Raw genomic sequence first — 24,699 nt, 5'->3', positions numbered from 1 at the left:
CCGAAACAGATGTAGATAAACTACATACACAGTCGGATTCCTCATCCAGCGACGGCCATAAACTCGCAGCAGGAGTGACATGATACCGGATCATGTCTTCCCGTGCTGAAAAGAAAAATAAACAAGTTTAATAATACATTAAAATACATGTTCAATGAATATATCGAGTTAAGGAGTTCGAGTTAACGAGGTTACACTGTACAACTTTGATAAAAGACATCGCCCAGCCTCTAGTCAACAAATATAGATCTAGATATTTTGCAACACATCTCTACAAAAACTTGTACAGCTCTTATTTACTCTTCAGAACCTGAATGGATTGACGGACGGACGGACAGACAGACAGGTGGATTAGGAGTAGAGAGTACTATCGATACTATGAGCATTTCATCATTGTGTTCATGTGTTTTAGTCATGTCATTTCAAGCCCGTTCGTTTGAAAGTGTAGTTTACGTTTAAATAGATATCAAAGTTATACAATGTCACACATTTGATCTATAATGTTTGAACAACATCGTCCGTCATATTTATATCCGGCCCGCTCTCATTTCACAGCAGACAAGAGATTTAGAAGACACCCATTTCTGAATCAAAACAATTGCAAATGGCGGCCAGTGTCATCACCATCGGTACTGCTGTCAAACTACGGCCAATTTCAGTACTTATCGACGTTCTAAACACTTTAAAATACAATAATTGCATTCTTAAATACCTTGAAAATGCAGCCTTGTAAACATCTTGAGAGTAGAAGATCTTGAAACGATGCTGTAGTCAACGAAATGCAGAGCGATATGGAGCAAGAGCGATAGTGAATCTGTTCAAAACAGAGGGGACGTTGACCACGACAACGGTAACTACGTTACCGAGACGAAGTCAGAACGAGGCGTCATCGTCCATTTCCGGCAAAGCTGAACCTGTACGACTGCATGTCTATGGGGGCCAAAGACTTAAAAAGGGGAAGCAGATAAAGTTGTGGTGGCCGTTGCCGTGGTTACCGTCTTTGATAAAAAGAAGGGCGGGTTCAGTTTGTTTTGTCGCCTTGGAAATGCCTAGCTAGTATCGCCACTGATACACTCGGAGAAATAGTCTGACATGGGTGGTCTCCCTTTGTTCATTGGTAGAAATGAAGCCCATTCCCCTCACATACACGGAAGATAAAAGCCGTCTTGGCTGCTTGTTCAATCAGTGTGTTTGTTTGTTTATAGTGTACATGATGTGAGTAAGAAATTAATGCCGGCCCCACAGCATAACCAACCTATGTATCAACAGAACAGAATTTTATTCTAAAAGAATTACATACTGTGACACGTGCAGAGAACATGCATCTTTGCATCATACACACACATATAATATGTAGAGGACAGCAAGCATATACATCCCAGCTCATCCACGTGTCAAGGCGATCCCGTGAAGATGCGGGTTAGGTATTCAGCATCCTATTGATCACGGCTTCGAATTCGGTATTAACACTTGAAATGTAATATATATTCGTTTGTATAGGGACCAAAGGATTAAAACTTCTAATTTCTGCGTTACTTTGGACTTTTCTCTGTCATTCAGCACACATGCCGTGATATAATTGACATACTGTTCAAAGCCGCGTTAAACCCAACTCACTCACTCAATTGTCCTGTGACAAAGGATCACAATACTTACACATCAGTTGATTAACACTGCAGTAAAATCAACACACAAACACGTAGCAGCAGAAGCACATCATACACTTAGAAATTAATTAAGCACCCCCTAACAAAATAAAGAACAGTGAAATACCCGTCTATAAACATCCAAGTTTCATGATACTCATTTATAGAATGGCCGTCGATCTCGAGTATAGTCATGATAATAACTGACTGTGTCGCCCCCACACACATACATCAGCAACCCATGCTTGCCGTAAAGGCGCCTGTTCTTGTCGTAAGAAGGCGACTAACGGGATCGGGTGGTCAGGCTCGCTGACTTGGTTGATGTATGTCATCATCCCAATTGCGTGGATCGATGCTCATGATGTCAATCATTGGATTGTCTGGTCCAGACTCGATTATTTACACAGACCGCCGTCATATAGCTGGAATATTGCTAAGTGCGGCGTTAAACAACAAATAAAACAAACAAACACATACATATGAACGTGAAGCATGATACCCTCGAGTTTCGAATTGCAGGTAAAGGTATATAAAGTGAAAATTGTCCGATTGTTTAGTCAGCACATGTAACCATGGCACGCAGGAGACTGTCAGAGGGACTTCGTTGGCAAGTTATTGGCATGCATGAAACAGGTATTCCATAGAAAGCCAATGGACGTCGACTTGGCTGTGGTCATACTGTCATCAGCAAACTCGTAAGAAAACACCGACAGACACGTGAAATATAGGACCGCCCACGACCAGGGCCACCCGGAAAGACAACTATACTGGAAGACAGGATTTGAGTATGTCTCGTGAGGCGACAGCCCTTTGCTTACAAGTAAAGCTCTGAAAAAAACCGGCTTCCCAATAGGCATCTGTCCACCAGAACTGTCTAACCGGCTAAAATCATTTGGGTTGAAGTTACGAAGGGTCATCAGACGTCAGAAGGGTCATCAGTTAGTGGTTAACTGTTCATCATCAGAGACTTCGATTGGCTTAGAGTATTGGCTCGACGTCATTGGAATATGGATCCATTTGTCTGATGAGAGCAGATTCTTGCTGCACGTCACTGATGGGACAATGCGGATTTGGAGACACAGAAACACTGCGTTTACCCCTAGCAATATCTCATGACGTGAAACGGTAAAAGTAACGAGGCAATCTCAACGGCGATCGTTCCAGGACATTCTCAATCCTGTTGAACCACATTTTAACAATCATGTACTTGCCACTCGACCTGTGTTTATGGACGGCAAGGCTGGACCCAATCGTTCTCGTGCTGTGACTGCATTTCTGCAAAGCCACGCTGACGACACTTTGCCTTGGCCCGCTGTGAGTCCAGATTTTAATCCATTGGAACTTGTTTGGGACATTCTTGGACGTCGGTTGCAGGCAATGGATACACCAGTACAGAATGTGGCAGCTTTAGAAGCTGCATTGCATCGGGAGTGTCAGCAGCTACCTCTTGGTCGTATCAGAAGACTCAATGGAGGGGTGAGAAGGGTACACTCAAGGGTATTATCTTTGTAAGATAACAATGAACGTCTTTGGACAGTAATGGTCGTTCATACATGCTCACGGAAGCCTTGCGTCGGGGAGATGGCCCAAGAGACTGAAGTGCGGTGCCAGGGTTTCTGCAAAAGTTGAACACGGGAACTATAAGAAGTGAGTATCAAAGCTGGTGTTGACTTTTTTTTCTGAATGCGAGATGACAGTGAGCCTCAACGTAAATAGTTACGTGAGAGTCGCGTCCCGCAAGGGCAGTTGTCTCCATGCAGGCCTGTCGAACCTCGCCACCCTCTCGGCGAGCTGTGTATCGGGAGTGAGGCTAAGGACCACACCCATGGGAGAACTGTGGATTTGGTGGATGTTCTGGGACCCGAACCCAAGTCTACCAATATTATATTTCTGGGTACATGCAAAACATCTGTGGACAAAATACGTAACTGCAGACCGCTCACATGTACCTACACAGCGGTTTTAACATAAAACCTCACACAGCAAACCAACATGAAATAGTCGTTTCGGAAACCTGAATTACGTCAAAACCAACAGATGTGCTTTTGCTGAGGTTAAAATAATTTTGGGAAAGATGAAAAGGAGATGTTTGAAAAACACAGTCGCCACACTCTAAAAAAAACTTATAAACGTCTGTAACGTCGGGCCTAATGACATTCCTGGTGTCAATAAAACATCCGACACTTGGTAAATGATTTCTGGTACTGCTACAATGTATGCGGCCACTATATAAACAACATTATTGACCGTGTTTTCAAGTTATGGTCAACCTGTCACCTGCTTGCGATCATGCGTGCAGGTAGTACATGCAATAATAGAGGTAAATAACTAAATAGGGTGTCCCAAGTTTTCACTTGTAACATTTTCGGTTGTATGTGAATTCAGTTCTGGTAATAAACCGTTATGTTGGTTCGAAGGAGACTGACAGATATTTGGTCAACCTTCATGACAGTATATAGCGGGATCAGGTGGTCAGGCTTTGACTTGGTTGATGCATGTCATCGATCCCAATTGCGTGGATCGATGCTCATGATATCAATCACTGGATTGTCTGGTCTAGACTCGATTATTTACAGACCGCCGTCATATAGCTTGGATATTGCTGAGTGCGGCGTAAAACAACAAACAAACGTGTCACAATAAGGATACACATCCTTGGATACTGTATACAGCAAACCCTTTGTGATAGTACCCTTTTGCCAAATAATATACTAGTATACATACATTATGTAGTGAGGGATACATTATAAATGTTTGTACATCACAAATATATTTATTGCTTCATATAAATGTTCAAAATTATTTTAAAATATTTAATTATGTTACAATGATGAAATATGTTTCTTCTGAGTAAAATATATATTGGATTGCGACAATTCGTAACTTTTCATAAATAGAGATCATTATATGAAAATGTGTGTCATTTTGATTTTAAGAAATGGGTGTCAGAGTTATTGTATTTCCCAATGACGCTCGCTCTAGTGTGAGGTCATTCCTACCTTACGACACAATAGAGTCAAATGACGTCGACAATGCCGTTCGGATCACGTAAACAAACTGGGTTATAATCGGTGGGTGATAATCAAGACAACTCATTATCTGAAGGGCTGTAATTCGGAAAAATAAATTAGTAGTATTACAACATTTGTTTTGTTTTCATAAACCGTATACCCGTTTGATTGTATAGAAAATTATTTGAATAAAGAATTAACACAGTTCCTTTTTTTTATTTCTATCCTTTTATTCATTGTATATCTAATTGAATTAATATCATATCTTTATTAATGAAAATAAAACAATACGTATAAACGGCGCAACCAGTGGATTTCAGTCGTAGAGCACACGTTTTAACAATGCGCTTTAACAGTTTCCGCATACCAGTTGAAGTCCCAGTTTATTCTATTCGCGACAATAATAATGGCGGAAAACCCGGAAGCAGTTGTAGTGGAGCCGCAATTTTCGAAAATTGTAGATGGCTTGCTCGGCTCTGAAGGGCCGGTGTTTGACAAGAACGGGAACTTTTTTATGGTGGCTCCAGGAGTAGAGAAAGATGGAAAATTCGCTGGACAAGTATTGAAAGTGGACTTGAAAACTAAACAGGTGTCTGTTTGTTTACTTATCTTTGCCACGCCTCCTCTGCCACGAGTTTTTCAGTCAATATATGACCAGATACTTACATACAATAATTTGGCATCCTAACATGATTTATTTAAATACACACGTTGGTCCATATTTAAATACAAAATCCACATGATACCTGATCAGCTGATTATGTATATATATCTTGTTAGACTTGTATTCTACTGGACTAAATTAATCATTTAAGACAATTTTGACCAAATAAAGGTAACATGAGTTTCGTGTTACGTCCCATAACATTTAGGTTTTACACATGCCTGAACTTGTTCTCAATATGTATTTCTGACTTGAGTATTCCACCTTCCATCTGGATGTAAACTCTTTACTATATTTTGACCTCAAGTAACCCTGAAACCCATTGACCATGTTGACAGTACCCTATCTGCATCTAGAGTATGATCAAGAATGGCCATGGAGAGATATTAATAATAGAGGCCTGCATGAAGTGAATCTTCTGATTTCCTTGAAACCTAGGTAATGACAGTTGAAAAACTATTATTGTTTATCACAACTTTTTTCTTATGCACAATGTGACCGCTTTGGCCTTGACTCGTACCTCAAAGTATGAAGCATCTCTGTGGTCTAGTGGTAGAGCGTCCGCCTGGAGAGCTGAAGGTCCGGGTTTGATCCCTGGTCACGTCATACCAATAGACGTTAAAAGATGGTACTTGTTAATACCCTGTCTGCAAAGGCATTAAGGACTAAAACAAGGACTGGTCGGCTCGGAGTCAGTATACTGTGTCTGAGTGGGGTATTCATGTTAACCTGCGGCATGGTATCTCAGTGTGCTAGCACTATAAATCGGCATCACTCTGGACTGGTAAAGCAGACACACACACACAAACACGTCGCTATATAAGTGCAATAATCTTGGACGCGAAGTTAAACCCCATTTCACCTCACCTCATTGTATGAAGAAATGGACCATGGTAACCACAGCTGGGTTGCAATTTGAAACAGGCACACTATCAACAGCTGAACATGTGTGCGAAATGTTGGAATCTGGTGCCAAACTAAAATTTGATTTTGGAAAGTAGTTTCTTAAAAATGCTGTAAAAACAGTATTTGGAAGCAAGTTCAATTTTATGGTTAAGCAGTACCTGGAAGTAAGTGTTAAGTATATATATATGATAGATTATAATTAATTGATAGATTTGAACCTCACAAGTCACAAGAAACAAAAAAATATGTTTACATTTGAGCCTAATCATAACTATAAACTAAGCTGAGCTTAGTCATGCATGTCACTGAGCCTTACGAACGCACAAACGCACGCACGAACGCACACACACACACACACACACACATATATATACCGTATTCGACGTAATAAGCATGTCATCATATCCCAATTGTGTGGATCGATGCTCATGATGTCAGTCACTGGATTGTATCATCCAGACTTGATAATTTACAGACCACTGTCTTATAGCTGGAATATTGCTGAGTGTGGTGTTAAACAACAAAGAACCAACCAAACAAACAAACAAACAAACAAACAGGCTATTCAGCCCTGTGCCTGCAGTAAATGTCTGCATACTCCCCAAATTGGAATTAAGAATTCACGTTTCATGTTGATATAGAAATACCGTATTTGACGTAATAAGCGCCCACAGTGATATTTGCTAATATATGAGCTAGTGAACAATCCCAATTAGCACCCCTTCTGTTCGTGTACAATGTGCACTCTTGTGTTATATGCACCCTTACTTATGGGCAATTAAATTCTGGAAAAATATATCTGTCGTGTATAATACGCACAGACTTTTCTTTTGTATCATTTCAGGCTGTCAGCATAAACCACAAAATTTACGATCTTTCAACTCTGTTTTTTTTTCACCAAAATTATATTTTAATAAGAGCCCCCTATTTCTAATTTTGAGAGCACCCTGGGCGCTTATTACGTCCAATACGGTATATATTTCAGTAAATAAATAATGATCATAATAATGTATGATTTAAGTTTAATGTTTTCAGGGCACTCGAATTAAGATATTGATGTGTTTGTGTGTAGGTGACTGTGTTGTGTGAGCCAGTGGTGGAGGGGGAGGGCGGCGTCCCCGCAGGATGTCAGTGTGACAAGGAAGGGAACCTGTGGATTGCGGACATGCGACATGGCATCATCAAAGTCACTCAGGATGGACAGATGACGCAGGTTGGTGTGTGTTGTGTTGTTATTTCCCATTGCCAGCACATACTGTAACTCTGGAAATTAATGCGTCTCCAAATTAATACAACTGCTGACCCGTAGCCAAAACTGCGACTCAATATCAATGCGACTCCTCCCACCCCGTCCCCAGTGGAATGATACATATCCTTACCTTAATCCAATCAAACACGAAACCACTGCTTATTAGCACTGAGAAGAGCACTTCGACAAAAACAAATGAACAGTGTTTTCCTAAAAACAATACACAGTTTATGTATTTACTCTGTTGAATGGCATTTCCATTTTTTAGTAGTATTTAAGGCAGACTTGACAAAGTGCTATAAAGAACATGTTGATACTTTAGCATTGTGGGAAGGTGGAAGAGCTTTGTCAGATGAACTACATCTTTGTCTGTGTGTAAGTACGGTTTGCCTGTACCAGATCCAAACTTAAAGTCAGATAAATCCAGGCAGTGTTTCAGAAAGCTTGTTCCAGTCAAACAGTCCTCATTACCCAGTGTATTATATAAGTATGTCTCCATTCTATTATGAAGCCGACATGGGTACAATGTGTGAAGCCCATTGCTGGTGTCCCCCGCCGTGATATTGCTGGAATATTGCTAAAAGCGGCGTAAAACTATACTCACTCACTCACTCACTATTATGAAGTACCCTGGACCCATCACAGCTTCGTTTCTGACAATTTATGATGCCACCATCTCATACTGTCTTATCACTAACATTGCACAGAATGTCTTTTGATGGCTATAGTTTAGATTGTAATTTGAATCAGGCTCTGAACAAAGGTTTGTTTGTTTGTTTATTTGTTGTTTAACACCACACTCAGCAATATTCCAGCTATAAGACGGTGGTCTATAAATAATTGAGTCTGGACCAGACAATCCAGTGATTGACATCATGAGCATCGATCCACGCATTTGGGATACAATGACATGCATTAACCGAGTCAGTGAACCTGACCACCCAATCCCGTTAGTCAAACAAAGGTATTATGGCAGATACTCCAGGGTATTTCTCATGGAATGGACATATGATACCCTAGATAATCGAGGATGGATTGTGTTCACTGTACTTAAGGGCAGTGGGACAGCCTATTGCTGAAGAGTGTCTTTGTATTGATACAGACAATCTCTGTAGCAACTGTCTGGTAAGCAAATTTCTGAACTAACAGGGTATCACTATGTTCAGCCATCTCCGTATTTTTTTTAAACTCAGTGATTGATTTTGATGGTGTATATTTTTAAAACTAAGTCATTGTATAATGCTGGACTGTTCTAGCAAGGAAATAAAACTGATTTGGGTTTAACGCTGCTTTTAACAGTATTCCAGTTATATCGTGATGTGTCAGCTTAATGTGTGAGGAAAGCCGAAGTGATGCAGGTCTCAAACATTTACCACTTCGGTGAAACCCACGATCATAGGTTTCTGGCGTGCTCAAGGGACGCAACTCTGCACACCGAATCGCAGCGCCTTAGACGACAGGGCCACCCATGCCCCAGAATTGATTGTAAGCTCTTAGAAGCAGAATAGGGGGCACGGGTGGCCCAGTCATCTAAGGCACCGCAATTCCCTGTGCAGAGTTGCGTCCCTTGGGCACGCCAGAAACCTATGATTGTGGGTTCGAATCCTAGGTTTGTCAGCACCATACCCGTGCTCGTGGGTTTCAGTGAAGTGGTAAACGTCTGAGACCTGCATCCCTTCGGGCTTTCCTCCCACATTAAGCTGACACGTCACGATATAACTGGAATACTGTTAAAAGCGGCGTTAAACCCAACTCACTCACTCACTAGAAGCAGATTAACTCTATTTGGGAAGATGTATGTTATGAAACACAAGTCAAATGCTTTGATATATGAAACTATTGATGCTGCAGGTGTGTCGTCAGGACAGCGAAGGACGTCCCATGCAGGGCTGTAATGACTGCATATTTGACTACCAGGGTGCACTATGGGTGACGGCGCCAGCAGGGGAGATAGCTCCAGCTCCTTACACAAGATCAATGGAGGTTTGTGTGATGTCAGTGACAGACCAGGGCGTTATCTAGACCGCTCAGAGGCAATTCAACCCAAGAAGATCCGGGGCAGAATAGGTCTTCAGCAGCCCATGCTTGTTGTAAAAGGCGACTATGCAAACAGGCTATTCACCTGTGTCTGCAGTAAATGTCTGCATACTCCCCAAATTGGAATTAAGAATTCCCAATTCATGTCAATATAGATATACCGTATTTGACGTAATAAGCGCCCACAGTGATATTTGCTAATATATTTGCTAGTGAACAATCCAAATTAGCACCCCTTCTGATTGATCAATGTACACAAGACTTATTTATTCGTGTATAATACGCACTCATGTGTTATATGCACCCTCAATTATGGGCAATTAAATTCTGGAAAAATATATCTGTACATGTCGTGTAAAGTTCACACAGACTTTTCTTTTGTATCATTTCAGGCTGTCAGCATAAACCACAAAATTTACGATCTTTCAACTCTGTTTTCTTTTTCACCAAAATTATATTCTAATAAGAGCCCCCTATTTCTAATTTTGAGAGGGCCATGGGCGCTTATTACGTCTAATACGGTAGATGTAATGAGAAGACCTGGAAATTATTATCCTCCATCTAGGAATATAGGAATAGATGCTGTCCGTCACGTGTCGTTTCCGGAGCATAACTTGGAAACTGTTTCATGGTTTATTATGAAACTTTGAATATCTATCAAACACATGCTAAACCGGTGCCTTTTGATGTTTTGGTATTTCTAAAAAATATTTTTGGTGTTTCAGTTGCAACAATTTGGACTTAAACTAAAATATGTGTAGCATATGTTTCCGGAGCCTAACTCGGAAACCATTTTATATATTATTTTGAAACTTTGCACCCTCCCTTACTCTGTGTATTTTCACTACTATGAGAAGAAACAAAATTCTAGTGTCCCATGTCTTCAACGGTACAGATATCAGTGACATTTACCAATGACTTATCTACCCCGGGGGCACAGGTGGCCCAGTCGTCTAAGGCGCCGCAATTCGCTGTGCAGAGTTGCGTCCCTTGGGCATGCCAGAAAACTATGATTGTGGGTTCGAATCCTGATTCGTCCCTATTATGTTTCTAGGTTTGTCAGCACCATACCCGTGTTCGTGGGTTTCACCGAAGTGGTAAACGTCTAAGATCTGCATCACTTCGGGCTTTCCTCCCACATTAAGCTGACATGCCGCGATATAACTGGAATACTGTTAAAAGCAGCGTTAAATCCAACTCACTCACTCTCTCACTCACTCACTCACTCACTCACTCACTCACTCACTCACTCACTCACTCACTTACTTATCTACCCTGTACTGCTGCCATGTTAATGATGTTTACCTACGTTACAGGAGCCATTTGGGTCAGTGTACTGCATGCTGACCAGTGGTCAAGTTGTCCGAGTGGACACAGGTATTCGTTTTCCCAACGGCATCGCAGTCCTGCACACAGATGATGGCCGCCCCAAGAAGCTGATCGTGGCCGAGACCCCGACCAAGTTGCTGTGGAGCTATGACATCGTGGAGCCAGGCAAAGTCAACAACAAAACCATCTGGGGACGACTGTCAGGTAATAGATGATGCTCCTCCGTGTAGCATGTTTGTTGACCCCCCACACTCAGCAGTATTCCAGCTGTATGGCGGGAGCTTGTAAATGATCAAATCTGGACCAGACAATCCAGTGATTTAAATTATAAGCAATGATCCACGTCATGGGATATGATGACACACTATCAACCAATACACCGAGCCTGATCAGCCAATCCATCACTTCCGATCCAAACAACAATCTGCAGGTACTTGATCGTTGCTCAAGTTTGTCCCTTTTCCAAAGGTCACAGATCCCTCTTACATTACAGTGAAACAATTTGCTCAACTCAAGTTTTTATGAATATGACTGATGTCAAGTCCACTACAAAGATTTCACTATTTTACAATTCCCTCTAAGTGAAGCTCAGAACTTATTTATCAATCCCCAAATGTTCTTAAATCAGGGATTTTCTGGCTGCAAAATATTGCATCTATAGGATAAAAATTGAGGTTGGATCCAAATAATTTCCTCTGCGAGTCCCATAGAATGCAAAGATAACATAGTCAATTCAGTTACGGTCATGCAGAGAAGCATCCTTGTGAAATTCCAATAATTCGTTACTAAACCACAAAATTCCCATGTATAATTAGCGGAAGGCTTTGCAAATACATCATATTTCATTTGGGATCGCCATAATCATGATTGGAACTCCCCATTACGGAGAGGCCAGGACACACAAACAGGAAGACCCAGCTTAACCCTGTAAATGTTGGGTAATAAGACTGGGCAGAATGTTGCTATTGTAATCATAGATTGTTCTCAAAGACCACAAGCATGTCACTGCAACTACTGTATTCGACGTAATAGGCGCCCCGCTCTAATAAGTGCCCACGGCGATATTTGCTAATATATTTGGTAGTGAACAATCCCAATTAGCACCCCTTCCGATTGATCAATTTCCACAAGACTTATTTATTCACGTATAATACGCACTCGTGTGTTATATGCACCCTTAATTATAGGCAATTAAATTTTGGAAAAATATATCTGTCGTACATAAACATTTCAGGCTGTCAGCATAAACCCTTTCAACTCTGTTTTTCCACCAAATGATAATAATAAGAGCCCCCTATTTCTAATTTTGAGAGCGCCCTGGGTGCTTATTACGTCGAATACGGTACGTCATATTTCCCATTCCGATTGATCAATGTACACAAGACTTAGTTATTTGCGTATAATACGCACTCATGTGTTATATGAACCCTTAATTATGAGCAATTAAATTCTGAAAAAATATATCTGTCGTATATAAATATTTCAGGCTGTCACTATAAACCACGAAATTTATCTTTCAAGTCTATTTTTTTCACCAAAATAATATTCTAATAAGAGCCCCCCTATTTCTAATTTTGAGAGAGCCCTGGGTGCTTATTACATCGAATACGGTATCAACACACGTCTTAATTCCATGACTAGACAAATCGAGGTGCACTAACTGATCCCCCTTTTTATTCTATTTTTACTGTGCACCCACTTGCCTAGCAAAGCATTCCTTTCGTCGGCCATCTTCCCTCTACATCATTTTAGAGTTATCCCCCTTACACTGCACGTACCAAGCTCCTCACAGTGATTGCCCGAGGAGCTCTCTATACTATTGCTGCCACCAGTCAAAGGTCACCACTGTGATTGGTGTCCACAACCATGCGTGGAGTTCAACTCGCAAACGATGGACTGTTACGTTTACAAACAATAAATTGATGACTTCGTGAATACTCTTACCCTTGCTAAATTCCTTTCTTTCTTTGTCAGTTTGAATTTCTATTTCATTTCAATGATCATGTAATTGGTATAGTATGAATTTAAGGGAGAAGGCGGTAATAAGTGCTGCACATGTGCCCAATCCCTTTGTCTTTTTGGACAATAAAATATGTTTAATGATGATGTAAGGTAGAAGGTGGGTGATTAAGCAAAAAAAAAGGTAAATTCAACTGGGAAACCTGGTCAGTCGTAAACTGTTTCAAAATTCACTAAGATGGCATTCCTAAAGATATAAACAAAAATATAGACGTGACTACATTTGGGGTTTTAGGGCAAATTTTAAGTTTCTTGTAATGGCCGCTTCCACACTGACCGCAGTGATGTTACCGAGAGTGTAACGAAGGTGTCACACGCTGGGAAGGAGCTTGTGCCCATACATGTATGGTAATTCAAGATACCTTCCTTACACTGCACTATGATGAGTGAGTGAGTTGGGTTTAACGCCGCTTTTAACAGTATTCCGGTTATATCACGGCGTGTCAGCTTAATGTGGGAGGAAAGCCCGAAGTGATGAAGGTCACAGACGATTACTGAAATTTCTGAACAAACAGGGCATCACTATGTTAAGCCATCTCTGTTTTTTTTTTAAACTCAGTGATTGATTTGATGGTGTATATTTTCAAAACTAACTGATTGTATAATGCTGGACTGTTCTTGCTAGGAAAAAAAATTGATTGTAATGTGAGTGAGTAAGTGATCAAGTGAGTTGGGTTAAACCCTGCTTTTAACAGTATTCCAGTTATATCATGGCTTGTCAGCTTAATGTGGGAGGAAAGCCTGAAGTGATGCAGCTCTTAGACTATTACCACTTCAGTGAAACCCACGAGCACGGGTATGGTGCTGACAAACCTAGAAACATAATCGGGGCGAACTGGGATTCGAACCCACGATCATAGGTTTCTGGCGTGCCCAACGGACGCAACCCTGCACAGCGAATCGCGACGTCTGGGCCACCCGTGCTCCCTACACTTTGATGACCCAGCTCGTGAGAAACTCATCTCTGTGATGTACAATGTCTAATTGATAGCTTTATGTCAGGTGACCACGAAGGGGGTGCAGACGGACTGGACTTCGACGCAGACAACAACCTCCTGGTAGCTCACTGGGGCAGTGGGTTTATTGAAGTTTTCAGCTTTGAGGGAGGCCAGCCAAGGAAGAGAATCAAATGTCCATTCAAGAGAACCAGCAACCTTCATTTCAAACCCAGCTCCAAAACAGTGTATGTCACGGAGCACGACAATCATGCTCTGTGGGAATTCCAGTGGGAAAACCAGGGAAAGATCCAAAAATGTGAGTTGTTGTTTGACAACTAGACGGGAGGTTGTTCAGTCTGTGTTGTTGTCCATAGGTGACCAAAAAGGGGCCGATACTTTGGACTTCGACGAGGATGACAATCTTCTTGTAGCTCACCTTAACAGGACCTTTATGGAAATGTTTAGTAGAGATGGTAGAGTGCCTTATATGCGGATCAAATGTCCATTCTAAAGACCAGCAACCTGCATTTTAGACCATGTACAATCTGGTGTATGTTACGGAGCACCAGGGCTGTGGATGTGTGAGTGAGTGAGAAGAGGGAAGCCGTTCGCCTCTGAGCTGTAATATACTCAAAGGCAAAAGAATTGGATCATATCAATATAGTGACATCTGAAATTTTATAAAAGTTAAGATAAAACATATGTTCTTACAGATTGCGTAAACTTCAAACCGCTGTGTACACAAAACAATCACTTGTCAAGACAGACCATTGTGATTTGATGCATTGTGTCAAGAATATTTTTGTTATATTTTCTTACAATCTATAATGGGGAATAATATAATAACTTTTTAATTTTTTCTAAATTTCAATCTATAAAGGCCAAACATCAGTCTATCAATTTTCAAAGGAGAAGACATTTGTTTTTATATACATTGTTTTAAAAAATAAGGAAAAGAACATGATCTGTTACTTTGCCTTTGAGTATAGATTTAGTCTTGTTTATGACACTGCTAGTATATTGAAGTGTTTACTTTTGTGCACCAGTGACAAACAGTGCCATAATTCACTTGTGATGATTTTTTAACAATTTTGATGACATTATTTTTAATATTTATATCCATTACAGAATTAGTTCATATCATGTGATGTCATTAGTATAGTGATTACCGCATTCAACGTAATAAGCGCCTAGGGCGCTCTCAAAATTAGAATTAAGGGGCTATATTTAGAATATTATTTTGGTGAAAAACAATAGAGTTGAAACATCGTAAATTTCGTGGTTTATGCTGACAGCCTGAAATGTTTATATACGACAGATATATTTTTCCAGAATTTAATCGCCCATAATTAAGGGTGCATATAACACATGAGTGCGTATTATACACAAATAAATAAGTCTTGTGTACATTGATCATTCGGAAGGGGTGCTAATTAGGATTGTTCAGTAGCCAATGTAATAGCAAATATCGCAGTGGGCGCTTATTACGATGAATACAGTAATTATAATTTCCCATGATGGAAACTGATTTATCCATAAGAAAGGGATGGGCACAATATGTTCTCGCTTCATCAGATTTTAAAAATTGTAATGCAGGTATTTATTTGTTTGCTTGTTTGTTGTTATATGACGACGGTCTGTAAATAATCAAGTCTGGACCAGGCAATCCAGTGATTGACATCATGCACATCAATCCAAGCATTCGGTATATGATGACACTCATCAACCAAGCCAGCGAGCCTTCTTATCCTGTTAGTCGCCTCTTACGACAAGTATAGTCACCTTTTATGGGTTGCTGAAGACCTATTCTACCCCGCATCTTCATTGGTCTGCATTTATTTGCATTGAACACATGATCAGATGTCAAAGATACATTTTGCCATTTATAACATGAAAATTATTGCTGACCTGTGTGAGTGTATCAGACTGCAAAGGAAAGGGAAAAAATAACATGTCTATCGGCAGTATCTGGTGAATAAGGATTCATCAAAATAAATTGTGGAAAGAGTGGATATTGTCCCATAAAAGAGCTGATACTTTGCTAAAACAGTCAAGAACCAGCCTTTGTGAGGGTCATAGAAGCAAAATTCAAAACTGACTTTTAGATTATATTTGTGCAGTGTTCAAAATAATTTAAAAAAATATATCCTTTTTAACAATTTCTAGGCTTGGAGTGAGTGGATGATTGAATATTTTTTATGCTACTTCAGGTCTTTATGGCTGGCGAGTCTGAAACTAAGAAGTTTGTATTGTATTGGTGGTGGGTTGTGAATAGTGCTGAATACAGAGTGCTGTCTGTATACAGGGTACGAAATGATGGCTCATTCCTGTACATATTAATGTTGATCAGAATGACACCAGCTCAATCTCATTAAAATCAGATCTTAGTTCTCGCTGCCGCTAAACAAAGATCTGAGGACATCCCATTATGGGTCCCGTCAGACCGACCTTTCGCAAACTCTGACCGACCAATGGAATTACTGACAAGAAGTCAACATAAGCCAATCAGAAGGCAGCTTTCTCGTGCTTTACCGCACAAATTTCAAATTGGCGACTATGCCTCGAAACATATTTTGACAAATTCTCGTTTAAAAAATTGAAACCTGAACAAAAGAACATTCTTGAATGGCTAATAGATGGTCTAGATTGTATAGATTCAGTCGTTAAGCCCCTAACTATCGTTTGGAATACCCCGTTTTAACGTTTTCGAGGCTGCATGATTAGAAATCACATTCCGACTGTCACTTTCAAGATCTGGTAAGCGACGCTCTGATTGGTCGGATGAAAGGTCGTTCTGACGTGCCCCCAAATGGGATGTCCTCAGATCTTTGTTTAGCAGTAGCGAGAACTAAGATCTGATTTTAATGAGATTGGACACCACCTCAAAGATACCTGTTACCAAGTAATGGAAGAGCACCCATGGAAGATTTAGCATACAGCACCTGCGCCCTGATACTTGTCAATCTGCAGGTAATTCTATGTATCCTTGCTTCAACATTCCCAAACTACAAGCAAGTGGTGTTTTTACTTATGTTGTTTTCCTGTCTTATGGGAATTTATGTTTCTATGAATGTACAACTATTATGGTCATATTTAACAAATATGTGTTTTCCATATTTATTCTATCTTCATATGCTTATAAATTGATATCTAGTCCAAATGTTTAACAATGTATAATGACATTATATTTTTAACAAAATATATAGTTAACAAAACAGATTTGATCTTTGTGTTTTGTAATTATAGGTAATTTGCATATTTGACTTCCACTGCCAAAATATTGGGATCTATTTGAAGACACAGAAGTGCTAGTTTCACTGTGAGTGACTGAATGTTGAATGATCTGCAGTCACCAATATTGGAGTTAATCATGACATCTAGGCAAAGATGACAGTTGAACATGTTGATAACTCAGATCACACCATCACAACAGTGGCACGGGTGGCCCAGTCGTCCAAGGAGCCGCGATTTGCTGTGCAGAGTTGCGTTGCCTGGACTCACTAGAAATCTGTGATTGTGGGTTCGAATCCCACATCGCCCCGATTATGTTTCTAGGTTTGTCAACACCATACCCGTGCTCGTGGGTTTCACCAAAGTGGTAAACGTCTGAGACCTGCATCACTTCGGGCTTTCCTTCCACATTAAGCTGACACGCCGTGATATAACTGGAATACTGTTAAAAGCGGCGTTAAACCCATCTCACAACAGTGACACAGAATCTGGTTGTACATTGCCACCACTGGCAACCTGTTTAATATGGCTGTTGTGACGGAGATTGCACTGATGTACTGGAGTCCTCTTCCCTCAAATACTCAAAGGCATCTTCCCGAGGGAAAGGAGTTCACGGACTATAATTGTCCAGTTTCAAACTAGGCTGGAATTAGGCAGTTATATTTTGGCTGGACTAACGAGTCTCTGCATTGTCCAATCAAAATCGCATAACGAAATCGACATCTGGTTCGGACACTGCCATGCAGATTTCGGTTCATTGCAGGATTTGCAAAGCATGAGTACCGTCAACTTAGCATCAACAGATATTTTGTTACAATATAGATGTTGTTCATCGATCCGATCTTCACTGGGCACCGCCATATTGTTTGAAGCAAATGGAAGTGGTATCAGAGGTGGAATCTAATTGGTAAGAGGAGGGACATAAATGGCAACAGCTCCTGGTGGCGCTACGATCAAACCCAGAAATTCCGTCCAAGTTTGGCAAGGTTGGAAACTGGACTTTTACAGTCAGTTAACTCCTTTGCCTCTGGAAGACGGGTACATTGCAGTGATTTGTTTTTTTGCTTAAGACCACACTCAAGGCATATGACGATGACCTGTAAATAATTGAGTCTGGACCAGACAAACCAGTGAATCATTTTCTCAGCAATGTCCCATACCATCAGGGTATGACGACGACCGATAAACCAAATCACCCGAGTCAGACCACCTGAGCTGCCTCCTATGACAAACATTGGTCTACCGCGACCTTACATCTGCATATTCAACAAATGAGGCAGACCAGTGGTTGCATGAGCAATGGTCCAAGCTATTGTGTATGACGACATTCATCCTGGGTCTTGTTCCACAAAGCGGTCTTGGTGCTAAGGTGATCGTTACTCCCATACTTCAACATAAGCTTACGACAGTCATAGTGCCAAGATCGCTTTGTGGAGTGAGCCCCAGATCTCGCATTGTAGATCTCACATACAGTCCTCTATTGAAGCAAGCATTAGGTACGGAGGACCAAAATCTACCCTAGAATCCCTGTGGGGGTCTAGCTCTCTAAGCTGAGACTCAATCTGACCAATCATGAAACAAACACACCAGACTTAACACATTTTAACAAGAAATTTATTCTATTATACACAGAATATGGCAAACATTCATCCAGAATATGTTACGGTGACACACAGCTGTTGCAGCTATTCACGGTAGAATTTGATGATAATAACAAGTCTATGGTCTACTCAAGGGCCTTCGACAGGGCTTCATAGCACTCTAAAGAAATCTGGGCTTCAGCCTTTGCTTTGTCAGAAGTAGCCGAATTGAAGTCCTGCTGTGCTTTGGATAGACCATCTCGAATAGTCTGAAAATGGATTCAGTCAAAAATTTACAAGTGATCCTAATGCAAACAATTCTATGATAAAGAGTTCTAGGAGTTCATCGCCACATAAAACAGTATTCCTGTTACATCAACATGATCAAGTCAGCTTAATGTGGTAGGAAAGTCTGAAGTGATGCAAGTCTTAGACGTTTACCACTTTGGTGAAACCCACAAGCATGAGTAGGATGCTAATAAACTGAGAATCAATCAGAAAAAAGTCTGACTTCTATTTGAATAGACTACCACCTGGTATAAGATATTTGTTGTTTAATGACACACTCAGCAATATTCCTGCTATATGACCGTGGTCGGTACAAAATGGAGTCTGGTCCAGCCAATCAAGAGATTGACATCATGAGCATCAATCTACGCAATATGAATAACATGACATGCATCACTCAAGTCATTGAGTCTGATCCCATTAGTTGCCTCTTACGACAAGCATGGGTTGCTGAAGATCAATTGTAATCCCGATCTTCACTGGGGAAATCAGGCTCGCTGACTTGGTTGAAGCATGTCATCGATCCCAACTGCGTGAATTCGATGCTCATGATAGCAATCACTGAATTGTCTGGTCCAGACTCGATTATTTACAGACCACCGCCATATAGCTGGAATATTGCTGAGTGCGGTGTAAAACAACAAACCAACAACAACAACACTGGGGAAATACACTATAAGAGAATATACAGAACAAAAGTACTTTAAATGAATAAGATACATGTAGTTCCCTTTTGAAGACATAAACCCATGTTTACTAATCTGACTTTTGCATAATCACAAAGATAAAAATTGTTTTTTTCTTTCACAAACTTGTAAACAACTCTACATACTTATGCTGATGTCAGATGTTGAACTAGTCGGGAAATCTAAAGGGCAAGATTCTCCATGCAATAATAATAATAATAATTTCCTTTAGTCACATGTGTCCCTTGACGTATTCTGTTGCTTTTTTGGGCTATAGACATATTGTTGATGTTCGAGATCTACATATAAAATTTAAATTCAGTATTTTTTCAATTCATTGAAAAACAGTAGAGCAAGGGTAAATAAGGAACAAGTTCATTTCATTATTGTACACAAACAGGAGACAATATATAGACATACATTTCCTTTGTGTCAATGGTTTAAACGAGACTGTGATATTTATCCATATTTTTACATGTCATAACAAACGCAGGACTCCATGACCAGTCTAATCCTGTCAACTTACGGATGCGTCAAGCCTGTCTACTGGGTGAGCCTCTTCTGCTAAGACCTGCACTGAGGAATCCTCATTGATCGTGATTGACCCACTGCTCACTGAAACATGAATGTTACGATTTTTACCCAATTTGCCTTCAAAGGGCACTTAGTTCGGAGTTCTAGATAAATCCCTGTCCTATCACAGTGTGTCAGTTTAATCTGGGAGGAAAGTGCAACATGGCACATGTTGGTTTCCTACTTTGATGAGTGAGTGAGTAAGTTTGGTTTAACGCCCCTTTTAACAGTATTCCAGTTATATCGTGGCGTGTCAGCTTAATGTGGGAGGAAAGCCCGAAGTGATGCAGGTCTCTGACGTTTACCACTTCGGTGAAACCCACGGGCACGGGTATGGTGCTGACAAACCTAGAAACATCATCGGGGCGAATCGGGATTCGAACCCACAATCATAGGTTTCTGGCGTGCCCAAGGGACGCAACTCTGCACAGCGCATCGCGGCGCCTCCTATGCCCCCCCTACTTTGATGAAACCCATGTGCAAATGTATGATGCTCACAGAGCAAGAATCCTAATGACAAATCTGGGATCTGAACCAAAGTTAAGTTTCTGGAACAAGTGGCTACAATCACAAGACTGTATTGTTACCATCCAACTGACATGGGTGGTGTCCTTGATGCTAAGGTATTTTTACAACTGCAGTCAAACACCATTGTGTCAAAGTTGAAGGGGCCTATGTAAATACTTCTAGTTATACGAGGTTCGACACAACCGAAAAAGATGAATAAAAGAATTAATATGCAGGGACCAAGCTTTTACTTCGAGACGACCATAAATTTGACACAACAGTGAGTGAGTGAGTTTGGTTTAACACCGCTTTTAACAGTATTCCAGTTATATCGCGGCGTGTCAGCTTAATGTGGGAGGAAAGCCCGAAGTGACGCAGGTCTCTGACGTTTACCACTTCGGTGAAATCCATGAGCATGGGTATGGTGCTGACAAACCTAGAAACATTATCGGGGCCCACCGGGATTCGAACCCACAATCATAGGTTTCTGGCGTACCCAAGGGACGCAACTCTGCACAGCGAATCGCTTGACACAACAGTGTTTAACTGTATCGCTTTGTGCCAAAAGCAAGGTCATAAAGTAAGATTGAAAGCAATATATATTTTTTCAGAGTTGACCAGACCTTAATTTCCTAAAAAAAATAAATATTGAAAAATGAAAGTTTTACAAACAAAAGTGTTTAAATAAACACATTTTTCAATCAGTCAACAAATCTGTAAACACAACATAAAATTATCTGAACTCTAACATGTTGGGAATGGCTTTTCAAAGACTACATAGAATATAAAAATTAAATAGTGGTTGGATAAAATTTTCCCAATAATCATGATAATTGAGCCATCAACTGATCAAGTCAAAATGCATGGTAAAACCGGCCAATTGTTACCGAAAACTTTCTTTGTGGACCCATCCTCCTCGTAGACTGTGACAACGCCTGGCTTGAGGACAGCTAGAGAAGGGACATGATCTGGCAGGATGCCAAAACTTCCACTCAGTGCGGGGACATCCACCTGCTTCACCTTGGCCTCGTTGTAGTAAATCTGCAACAGCAACATGGTCAACTTCATTCACTCACTCACTTCACCAGGGCCCTGTTCCACAAAGAGATTGTAGCATTAAGGCGATTGCAACTCCCATTCGTTAACATAGACTTACGACTATCCTAGTGCTACGATCACTTTGTGGAACGGGGCCCGAAGAACTTGTTATACAAAAATGAAATAGTGAACAAGTGTATTTTTTTTCTCCTTGAAGTTGAACATATTTCACTGCTTGATGTGTGAGGAAAGCCTGAAATGATGCAAGTCCTAGATGTTTACCACTTTGGTGAAACCCAAGAGCTTGAATATAGCGCTGACAAACTTGGAAGAATAACCAGAGCAAATCTACGGTTCAAACAACAGTCATTGATTTATGCCAAACCTACGCTGCTAAAGGATGAAACTAAACATAGCGAATAGCAACACCTTATACGATGTGACCACTTGTGCTCCCTCTAGAAAATTAACATCAATGAGTATTCATGTTCAAAGATGATTAAACAAAAAGACACCATGCATTGTTTTGAGTCTAGGAGTATGCAATTTGTGTGAACCACAAAAGAAGTGTGACATGTCAACTTATGGAAAAGGACAGTCACTATTATGAAACTGCACCAGGTTTTGGAGATGAATACCCACTTTCCCTTCGACATGCCAGAAGACATTCAATTATGACCAATCTCATTTAAATCAGATCTCAGTTATTGCTACCGCTAAAATCTGATCTTAATGAAGTGAATTATGACATACATCTTCCATAACCCATTGATGTTTTTCCATGGATATGAATGGATGTCACTCAAACATACAACTTTGTCATACAGACTTTACAGTGTTCAGATTAATGGCGATGCCTAAATTACCTTTAAAAAAAATGAACATGGATAACCAATAGGACTATCCACTATCCTGCTTCAGCATGTTCTGGAGAATGCGCTTCACGTATTGCAACGTCATGAACTTATGCCATCTTATAATTTGTGCGGATGGGGAGTTTTGTCTGTTTTCATCAATCTTGATTCTATGAGCCTGTCAATATGCTTATTTTTCACAAGATTTTACTATGTGGGCCATCATGCATTAACCTTACCATGGCTGATAGAAATTCTACTTATAGTACTAAACTTGGGCTTCAGGTAAGTGGCTGAAAGGGGTGCAGGCTAAAATGGCAGACTAAAACCAATTTCATCAGGCGAAAATGGCTAGTGATTTATAATAAAGACAATAACGATTTCTTCATGGTTTATTGATATTGATTTATGTAGGAGTATATATATATTTTTAAATTAATATTGCTTTGTGTAGTATCATATAATGACACCAGATTGGTAGCTGACAAAGTTCAAGTCGGCGATCACGTCTTAATAACAGGACATCAGCAGTAGAAACTAACATTTTTAGTCCACTAGTCCTTATAATGATAACAAATAGCAAAACCATTGAAAATGGCTTATTTCTACTAGTCCTTATGATACCTTAACCATGTCAACTATTGGGCAGTTTGGCAAGGACTACAGACCAGTGCCAATTTCTAACTCTGGTGTCACATATGCATTTAACGCAGAAGAAGGGGAAGTCTTCTTTGTTTCTGATAAGTTCTCTATATCATGCTACAGAAAGTCCAGTGCCACAGCATGATTTGTACAGTGGTTGCATTAATTGCAGGATACAGCATGTTTATTCTTTCTTACTGTCTTTTCGAAAGCAACACATTGATACATTGTGAAGAAACGTGATCTGACAGCACCCTGTCATGCATCTTATATATAATTTCAGCTTGACATTTTTAGTTACTTAACTTAAACCTGCAAAGTGTGTAATGTTTTCACATCAGGTTTAGTTACGCCTCACAATCAGTGTTGACAAGTAAATTGGAGTAGAGGCTAATGTCTAATAACATTGATTAAAAGTCACAATTATTTGTGTTTGCAGGTGAATCTGTGTTTGGTTTTATTAATTTTTTGTGTTTAGAAACCATGGTAACCAATAAAGTAAGGTTATGATTTCACCTTACAATGGCAGCCATTTACCCTCTGACTGAGACTATGTTTTCAGCAATCAGTGCCGTTTTGCTGTCGTATTAGCCATAATCTGCTGTAGGATGCAGACTGACATTTTAATGAACCAAATATGGGACTCTTTTGAAAATTTTAGATGTAAGTTCAGAGCATTTATTTTTGGGGTCATTCTTGCAAGACAAGAACATAGAACATGTGGAAAATAAATAAAAATGAGAAATGAACAACTGATACAGTGAACTTCTTCATAAGACCTGTGAACTTCTTCATAAGACCTAGGAAAACAATCCACTAAATCATACAAATAGTCGAGGAAGGCTTGAACATGGAAGTGAACATAGTGAATGGTGTTGCTTTCACCAGTCTCTGTATGATCAGTATCGGGCCTGGTGCGGCCACCATATCAAACCTTATTCCAGATGAAAAATTCAACACATATTCTGGCATCGATACGTATGACATACTTCACAGGCCCAATGAAGGCCAATGTCTCACCGATAATCCCAAGGAACGAACAATCCTATTTGCCCTTGAAATGTCTGGCAAGTGCGTTTATTTTCGTGATACCGGTAATTTCTTAAAGCGGTGATACATTGACTTACATCTGATGGCGACGCCATAGTGAATGCCATATCAGCGTAACCCCTCTTGCTGACATTTTGTGTCGCTGCTAATCTCGCGAACTGCTGCAACAAGACAGGAGCACGAGTTATCTGACGGATGAACACTGCCATGGTTCTTACAAATATGGCGACCGTGGGTGCAGGGGAGATAACTCTATTGTATTATTGCCGACATCATAATTGGTATTGCCAAAGACATCACGCAGGTTCGAGTCATGTTGTCGAACTTTTTTATTATTATTTAATCTCGTTTTTCATACAAGACATTTCCATAGCCGTATTCACCCAAAATTATGCCTTCAAATCATTTCACATCATGATACCTAAGCACAAGTTATAATGCATTATGTATG

General features: G+C 40.3%; 2 protein-coding genes across 2 annotated transcripts; one reads left to right on the top strand and one right to left on the bottom strand.

Annotated features, from left to right (window-relative positions):
* The first annotated feature begins 5,063 nt into the window (after positions 1-5,063).
* LOC139479722 (diisopropyl-fluorophosphatase-like) lies at positions 5,064-16,968 on the top strand. The gene is made up of 5 exons (XM_071262575.1): positions 5,064-5,246; positions 7,300-7,440; positions 9,328-9,459; positions 10,830-11,046; positions 13,864-16,968. The coding sequence occupies exons 1-5, from the start codon at positions 5,064-5,066 to the stop codon at positions 14,136-14,138; spliced, it is 948 nt and encodes a 315-aa protein (XP_071118676.1). The 3' UTR covers positions 14,139-16,968.
* Positions 16,969-18,628: 1,660 nt separating this feature from the next.
* LOC139479662 (ATP synthase subunit delta, mitochondrial-like) lies at positions 18,629-24,478 on the bottom strand. The gene is made up of 4 exons (XM_071262503.1): positions 24,326-24,478; positions 21,552-21,705; positions 20,111-20,199; positions 18,629-18,879 (listed from the first exon to the last, which is right to left on the bottom strand). The coding sequence occupies exons 1-4, from the start codon at positions 24,455-24,457 to the stop codon at positions 18,757-18,759; spliced, it is 498 nt and encodes a 165-aa protein (XP_071118604.1). The 5' UTR covers positions 24,458-24,478; the 3' UTR covers positions 18,629-18,756.
* Positions 24,479-24,699: the final 221 nt, after the last annotated feature.

Source organism: Haliotis cracherodii, unplaced genomic scaffold (assembly GCF_022045235.1).
Source record: "Haliotis cracherodii isolate W230 unplaced genomic scaffold, xgHalCrac1.p SCAF_4, whole genome shotgun sequence".
Lineage (NCBI taxonomy): Eukaryota > Metazoa > Mollusca > Gastropoda > Lepetellida > Haliotidae > Haliotis > Haliotis cracherodii.
Note: the sequence above shows the minus strand (reverse complement) of the source record. Positions and strands in the feature narration are given on the sequence as shown.